Genomic DNA, 8,977 nt, shown 5'->3' with positions numbered 1-8,977 from the left:
AAACTCTACAATTTTAAATTGGGTATAATTTTATATTATTATAGTGGGTTTTAGGACAGGACAAATAATTTAATTAGTTTTAAATATTTTAAATATTATGGTATTGCTGTTTTATTAATGTGCCTGTTCACCGCCCTGAGTCCCGCAAGGGAGAAGGGCGGTATATAAATCAAATAAATTTGAATTTGAATTTGAATTTGAATTTAAAAAAACCCTCACTTTTCCCTCTAGTAACATAATATATTTCAATACAACTAAATCAATCATAACAATCCTCAATAACCTTTCATCTAAATAAATCCACAAATCCAAATCCTGTGTTAAGCTTAACTATTTCAGTTACTATATTCCATATTTCTAATCTAAGTACGTAATTAACACTTCGGGTGTCTCCCCATTACCTTTTTCCTTAACATATTCAATAAACATTTATTAATATCATTTCTTCTTCTTTTTTTCTTATTCCTCTTCCATTACAGAGTAACTATCATTTCTAATAAAAAAAAATATTAGTTCAAATCAGAAAAGAAAAAAAAGAACAAAAAACAAAAAACAAAGACAAAACAAAAGAAAAAAGAAAAAATAGCTTTCTATTTCTATTATAGTTTATAATCTATCAATCAATCTCTCAATATCTGTATCAAATTTCTTTAAACTCCTCCCAAAATTATTATAACTAAAACATATTAATACATAGACAAACATCTTATTATTAAATTTAAACATTTAATTAATTTTTATTCAATCTAACATCTTAATTAACTGTTTTAAGCCTTAAATCAGTCCATATCTAATAAACCTTTTAAACCCATTACATAAAGCCTTAAGTCACACTCTTAAATCTTATTCTAGCTTTTCTTTTTTGCCAGACAGGTTTCCATAACAACGCCTCTATATCAATGAACAAATCTCTTTTTATGCCTTGTAGTATCATTTGGATCAAACAAAGACGTCCTCTTTTCTGTTTTAGAGACCTAGCTCCTTTGTAAGTAATCCCTTGTTGTTTTGAAGAGTCAAGTCCCCATGCTTGAAACTGTTGAATAGCAGGCTCAGTTATGTTCAACTTTGTAGATAATAGTTGTTTATCCAAATGGCTTGTCTGTCCATTTCTGTTGGTTTTAGGGTTGTAAGTGGTTTAATTACAGTCCTTTTTAGTTCCTCGGAGATCTCATCAGCATGCATATTAAGTAGAGTAAAATCTTCTTTGCCTTTAGTTAATCCTACTTCTGTTGATCTTTGGTCTATAGAGTGCTCAGATATAGTCTGGGAGTCAATTTCTAAATTCAAAGCAGAATTTCTGTTTTTTATTTCCATAGTAAATTCTTTTATTTGCAAACATATTTCATTAGTAGCTTCATAAAGTTTTTCCAATATAAGTTTATAGTCAAGTTGAACAAAGCGTTGCTCCATTTCAAAGATAATTGGAAACAGTCTGTATCATTTAGTAGAGGCTGTGTTCAAGAAACATTTAATCAGTGTCCACCCCCACCAGTACAGCTGTTAAATTTCTTTGTATTTTCCCTTTTATGATAATCTGATCGCGGCGCTCGCAGCTGTGCGAGCAGACTGCTCTCCTCGCCAGCTGATTCTCTGCTGCCGGTAGACCCTTGATCAGGTCAAAAAGCCGCCTTGGAGGGGCGGCTACCCCTGAGGAGGTCCTTGTTGTCCGTGGGAGAGCGGCAGCTTCTTCCACGGCCCGAGATTGCTCCTTTGGGCCAACGGTGGAAAGAACGGCCGGTAAAATGGCCGTTCACCTTGCCGCTGTAACCAGAAGTCAGAAGAACATCTAAGCACAGGAACCACCGTGGCTGAGCTGGGTGAGACTTTTTTCTTTCCCTCTTTTGGTTCTTCTTTTTTTTGTGCCTGTAAAAAACACTTTTGAAATTATTTCCCTGCTCTAAGAAAGCGGCATTTGTGAGTGTGGGAAAAAGAAGCTTAAATGGATTAAATTAACTTAAAGTGACTTTTTTCTATTTTTTTATTATTATTATTCACTCTGGGGTCTTGGAAAATTTTTTTTAATATTGAATCTATTACTGGACTTGGTCTAGATTTGAAGAATTCTCCTTCTGTGTTTTCTGATCTTGTTTGTGATATTTTTGGTCTATGGGAGAAGATTTTATATCCTACTGAGGACACCTTGTGGAAAAAGTTAAAATTGCAACTTTCTCTTTGAAAAATAAGGATAAATTTTCTGATAGTAAGAGCAATTAATCAATGGAATAGCTTGCCTCCTTGGGTTGTGGGTGCTCCATCACTGGAGATTTTCAAAAATAGACTGGATAAGCATTTGACTAGGATAGTATAAGACTCATTCTTGAACAGAATGTTGGACTAGAAGACCTCCTCAGTCCCTTTCAGCCCTATGATTCTATGACTCTAGGTTGCTTCAAAGGAATTGGAAATTTGTAAAATCTATGAGCAAATCTATGTGACCAAAGACAAATTGTGCAGCTATAGTACAGAGAGGACTGTTTGTGCTCCCTAGATGTAAAATAGGGTGCTAATCTGACCCCCCAAATACATGCATGTGCATGCACGCATATATACACACACATATATATACACATATATAAAATATATAATAAATATAAATATATAATAAGTATAAATACACACACACACACACACACACACATACCTTCAATCATGTTAACATTCTCAGCAAGCATTAATGAGGTCAGAGGTGATAAAGCTGCACTAAAGCAAAGGTCATCTAATCCAGTCATCTCTTTTCTGTAGTGGCTAAACAGGCAATTATAAGAAATCCAAGTGCAGAATATAAAATCAGTAATTACCAATTCCTATAAAGCCCTCTTCCGAATAATCTAATCTTACTAAATATGACTAACAATTAACTGCTATTGATAAATAACTTTAAAATTTTCTAATCATCTGAATTTTCTAATCCCGGGATCCTCACTCTTCTCTACAACATTTCTAGTCTTGTGAAATTAACTCCTCCCCAAAATGACCATTTAGCTTGTTAAATATATGTCACCTGTATATTTGTTTATATTTAAAGAGATTCTTCATCTGTTTTACAAACTTGATTAAATTGTGTTACAGTAATCAATACAACATTATGAATGACACAAAATTTCTTTTTAAAATATAGGCAAAGAAATCAATTTATTTCCATCTCAGTACACTGGCTGACTTTGCAATAGAAATGTTTGATGTTCTTGATGAAATCAACTATCAGTCCTACAATGATTTTGTTCTTCGGGTTGGTAAGTTACATTTTCAAGAATGAATTCTATATTGTTATTGTTTCTTTCAGTATTCATAACAGAGATTTTATAAACAAATCCTATGTTCTGACAATATATAGCAGCTAATATTATATCTAATAGTTGCATAAATAATTTTCTTCTCTAACTTGACAACTGTTAATTAATATTAAAGATGAGGAAAGTGTACAGGGATGACTGATCATAATAAAAAAACAGTCTTGTAGAAATTGAAATTCCTTCATTCCTCATGGGGTAGAGAGAAGTTTTCAGAGAGATTATGAAAATCTTTAAGAAACTATTTTTTAATCTTCAGAGAGATTTAAAAAATATATAAGTAGTAAAAAGGCACTTCCAGATACAATATGTCTGCAGTGTAAAAACCAAATCTTCTCTCATTGTTCTACTTCAATTTATGTCACCATCCCCTCCTCTTAGTCACTTTCTTACTGTTTGCAAAAAGAGCAGAAAAATCAGCTTGTACCACCCCAGACAATTAAGTATTGGTAGTGTCCAGGTATTAAACATTCATTTCCTCACCACGATCTCCCCAGAGATTGTCCCAAAGCGGAACTCCTCCTAAAGAAAAGCCTAAGCTTATCAAATGTGTTGGCAACTATAATGTTCAAACTATTCCAGGTTAATTGAAGAAGTGCTATAGGTCTTTCTTTCATACACTAGTGAGTTTTTATTAATCGTTTGTTTGCGGAATTTGAGGAAGTTATCTATAAACTACTTATGTTTTGTCACCTGGAAGCCAATAGGAGAAGAAAGTCAGCATTCTTCCCCATTTCTGTTTAAAACAAGGGCACCTTAGGAATATCCTATAGATTGGATATTATTTTTCCATTTCAGCTTCTTAGTATCAAAAAGCAATTTCAATAGAATGGAAATATATCCTTTAAAAGGAATGGGTAGGGGATACAGATACTTCCTTGCCATGCCCGATGACCATTAGATTTCATTTTTTAAGTATTTGGCTTCTTTTTCAGGTATTAATGTAGGCCCTGTAGTGGCAGGTGTTATTGGTGCCAGAAGACCTCAATATGATATATGGGGTAATACTGTAAATGTTGCTAGCAGGATGGATAGTACTGGAGTGCAAGGTAAAATTCAAGTGAGTATTTTCAGAGTTATGTTATAAATTACATCAGTCTTAATAAAATATCAAAGCAATGGGTTACTTCTCAGACTATAGTAAAACTCCACCTACGGGAAAAAATATTTGTTTTTTTTAATTAATCAAATTTATACATCACCCATCTCATTGTCTAAGTGACTCCGAATGGTGTACAAATAAAAAACCATAACATCCCTAAAAAAGTAACAAAGTTATAAAGATGGAGAAAACACCCTCAAGCCACCAACTACACCCGGGGTTGTGACCCACTCTTAGATCCCAATGCCAGTTGACAAAGCTTGAGGACATTCTTTCTATCTTTTTAACATTATTTCTTTTGACTCCATCTTTTTAACTCTGCTAAGGCTGTTCCAGAAGACCATAAGAGAGGGGCTACCTCACTTCAAGATGTTCCATAGGGTGCAGGCAATGGCAGACAAGGTTTTCTTTCTAGACCTTGCCAATTGGAATTCTTTAACCATTGGGGTCCATAACAGTCCCATTCTGCCTGGCCAGGAGGGATGGGTCAATATATTTGGGCTGAAATGGCCCCTTTGATAATCTGAACTCATGCCATAAAGGGTTTTAGAAGTCAAACCAACACCTGGCATTGGACTGAGAAAATTGACCAGCATTCAGGGCAACTCACGCAGCTGAGGTTTTATATGCACAGCCCTAAGGCCCTCCAGACTGCCTATGTGGTATTCAGCACAAGATTTAGCTTCCAGATATAGTAGTATTTTGGTAGTTATGACTACAGTTGGGACCAAACATTTTGTTGCTAATCAAGGCAGTTGTTAAATGATATGCCCATTTTATGACCATTTTTACCATATTTATTAAGTGAATCACTGCCATTTTTACGTGAATCATGTGGTTCTTATGGGAATCCAACTTCCTCTGTTGGCTTGACTTGTCAGAAGCTGGCTGGGAATGTTGCAAATGGTGACTATGTGATCCAGGGATGCTGCAGCTGTTGTAAATACATCCCAGTTGCAGGTGCAGAATTTTGTTTATGTAACTGTGGAGATATTCTGATGGTCTTAAATGTGAGGACTAGTCATCAGTCACTTTTTTCAGTGCTATTGTAACTTAGAATGTTCATTAAACAAATAGCTGTAAGTTGAGGACTATGTGTATCCTACCTGTAGTCATGTAGAGCTCATTGCAGTAGTCCATATGGGTGATGACCAGGGCATGAATGAGTGAGAGAAGGGCTTTCCAATCCAGGAAAAAGCTTAGCTCAGACATGTCAAACACAAGGCCCGGGGGCCGGATGCGGCCCGCGAAGTGGTTTCATGTGGCCCGCAAAGCCATCCTGGAAACAGTGAGGGAACGGCCCCCGCTACCATGGCCCTGGCCCTGGCCGGCCGGGAGCCAATATACAATTTTGTGGTGGTCATCTATGCTGAAACGCATTCAGTCTTAGCTCCACAAGGCCGTCCAGAAACAGCGAGCCCCTGCCGCGTTGGCCCCGCCCCCTGGGTGCATGCTGGGGAGGTGTCACCCTTTGTGAGGAATGAAGAAATGCACCATGCCTTGGCGCTTGCCCCGGTCCCATCCCCTTTCTGCCAGAGACCCTCAGATCTGTCCCACTCCTGCCCAGGCCCCCACAGGCACCCTTGATGCAAACGATGTAGAGCTGGCCATGTCCACCCAGTAGGCCACACCCACTCCAGCCACACCCAACCAGTAGGCCACACCCACCCTGGCCACACCCACCTGGCCCCCCAAGGGCAACCGCAATGCTGATGCGGCCCTCAATGAAATTGTGTTCGACACCCCTGGCTTAGCTGGTGCACAATATGAAGTTGAGTAAAGGCCCTCCTAGCCACGACAGCCACCTGCTCTTTGATCAGGAGTTGTCAGTCCAAGAGGACCTCCAGATTACATACCAGGATTGTCTGTGGCAGTATAGATGCTAAAAAGGAACAGACAGAGCACCAAGCCCTATGAGACCCCACAAAGCAGACATTATGGGCTGGCCCTTTCGCTCCCAATCAACACCAATTGGGATTGACCTCAGAGGAAGGAGGTGAACCAGCACAAAACTGGACCTCCACCCTCAATAATTGGAGGTAACCAAAAGGGGTATCTATGGTATCAAACATACCAAGAGGTCAACATGAATCAAGATGGATGGACTACCCCAATCCTGTTCCTGCCAGAGATCATCCAAAAGCATGACCAATGCTATTTCTGTCCCATATCTGGGATTGAAACCTGACTGGAAGGGATCCAGATAAACCATTTTCTCCAGGATTCTCTGGAACTGCCATGCCACCATCTTCTCAACTCTCTTCCCTAAAAAGGACAAAAATTGTTTAAGACTATAGGATTGAGTGAACAGCTTCTTGAGAAGGCAAACCAAAGCTTCTCTAAATGGCACTGGGAACACCCCTACCAAGAGTGAATTAGCGATCACTAGCATCCACTTACTCTACACGACATCTCCCAGATAGACCTGAGGACCATCTTTACCGTCCCAAGCACCCTGTCCACTTCCTATAATAGGATCAAACTATTCCCAGTTAATTGGATAAGTCCATTCCCCAGGTATCTCCAAAGGACCTGAATCACACTTAGCCTCCAACTGAGAAGGAATCCAAGTGATTTTATCCACCAGATGAACAGCAAATTCCTCTGTGTGGCCTTGAAGGTTAATCTCTTGCATCCCATTACCCAAGGGGATCTGAAAACTGGGTAAGAGAGAAGTGGCACTCTGCAGATGCAATAAGAAGAGAGAAATATTGTTTTGCTACTCTTACCTCCTTGAGATTATTATTAAATTTATTTGTCACCTAACTTGTCATGGAGTTACTCTAGGAAGCTTACAACAACAAAAACAAATAAATAAAAAGGAAGTTTAAACAAAGTGAAAGTAGCATAATCTATATAAATAAAAATGTAAATGTTCGTTTGTTCAAAATCTTAAATCTCTGAAAGTTCTTTACTGATTGCTTTGAAATTTTGACACAATGTTGCATTCAAATACGCGCGTGTTTTTATGTACCTACTATTATATAGATGTCACACCTGTGACACAAACGTGTGCTTTCTCTTTTCTTTCTTTTCCATTTAACCAGACTGAGCCACAGCAACGCGTGGCCGGGTACAGCTAGTAGAACTATAAAATAAAGAAAAAGAAAACAAAATACATCAATATGACTAGTAAAAAAAGATGAGTGAATGGGGGAGTGGTTCTAGCTCTTATTCAACCAGAATGTTGAACAATTCCCTGTGATATTAAAAGTTCAAAGGAAAAAAGATGAAAAATCCAAAACTCTAATACGACAATGGGTTGAGACAAATTTTGTTTAGTGTTTCAAAGATAACTATGGAAGCAGAATGAGATTTCCCTTAGAATGGAGTTTGAAACAGCCATAACAAATGCTCTTTCCCCTTAAAAGAAAATGAAGTTTAGGAAACTGGCTATTAAAGAAAGATTTGTTATCTATTAATCATTGGTGACTGAGGTTTGTTTAATTCACAGGTTACGGAAGAAGTACAACGTATATTGAAGAGGTGCAATTATGAGTGTGTTTGTCGGGGGAAAGTCAGTGTGAAAGGCAAAGGTGAAATGCTGACTTATTTTCTAGAAGGAAAGACAGATGGAAATAATTCACAAACACGATCTTTAAACTTAGAAAGGAAAATTTATTCCTATGGGAGAGCAAACATTCAGACCAAATTGGGCACAAGTTGTCCATCTATGTGCTCATCCCCCAGCCTTTCAACAAACACTGGGTCTGGAACACTTCAACCACCAATAGCACATACTAATCTGACTCTCCATTATCTTCCTTCTGTGCCAGCTATAAAAGAGGCATGAAAGCAATGAAAATCTTTGTCCTGTCATTTGAGATGATGTGTACAGCAGAAATCATCTTAAAGGTTAAAGGCTGCAGAATTTGATATCAACGAAGAAGTCTAACAACCCAACCAAAGAGAACTTGGGAACCATTAATAAGAACTTATGGGAAGGATCAAATAAGGGCTAGCAATTCTGTTTGAGAAATCTAATATTTATTCTCTGAAACTATAGAATATTTTATCAGTAATTTTAATGGATAAATGAGATAACAGAGAAGGCACATCAATAAGACTGGATATTTGCACAAACAACATAACACATGAATTTGTGGGAGAGAGATTGGGATTGTTACTTCACTACTGATTTTCCTGCTGTAAACTGTCATGGAGAATGTTGGCAATATCATATAGCAGAGAGAACATTTATATGATCATATCCAGGGTGCTTGATCTATCATTTATAGTTCCTGTTTAAGTCAGGGTGATGATAAATTTGATTTATATGAAGATGTAAGAAAGCACTGTGGAATACTTTACCATAGTATTTATAGGAAAAAGAAATAAATTTTCAGCACTTGCTGTAATGTAGGACACAGTAACTCTTAAAGAAAACAAATGTAACTTTTACATTTTGCTACGTTTTGCATCTTTGAATGTTTCCTAACTGCATAGTAATGAATCAGAGATCAGACTGTAAGTAGATTTATTGGAGATATTGGGTATTCATTGAATTTATGATAATTATGAATGGCTTCCTATTCACACAAATTTGGATGGGACAGAGTTTGTCTCATATTGTTGCATAGAAACA

At 37.3% G+C, this 8,977-nt stretch overlaps 1 protein-coding gene across 1 annotated transcript in view; it reads left to right on the top strand.

Moving 5' to 3' along the window:
* ADCY1 (adenylate cyclase 1) overlaps window positions 1–8,185 on the top strand; it is a 438,043-nt gene extending 429,858 nt beyond the window's left edge. Inside the window, exons 18-20 of the mRNA XM_015816400.1 lie at window positions 3,119–3,233; window positions 4,226–4,350; window positions 7,847–8,185. Coding sequence (XP_015671886.1) covers window positions 3,119–3,233; window positions 4,226–4,350; window positions 7,847–8,185 — 579 coding nt within the window. The remainder of the gene's footprint in view (window positions 1–3,118; window positions 3,234–4,225; window positions 4,351–7,846) is intronic.
* Window positions 8,186–8,977: the final 792 nt, after the last annotated feature.

This window comes from Protobothrops mucrosquamatus, unplaced genomic scaffold (genome assembly GCF_001527695.2).
Source record: "Protobothrops mucrosquamatus isolate PMUCROS unplaced genomic scaffold, P.Mucros_1.0 scaffold447, whole genome shotgun sequence".
Taxonomy (NCBI): Eukaryota; Metazoa; Chordata; class Lepidosauria; order Squamata; family Viperidae; genus Protobothrops; species Protobothrops mucrosquamatus.
This window is presented reverse-complemented; position numbering and strand designations above follow the sequence as displayed.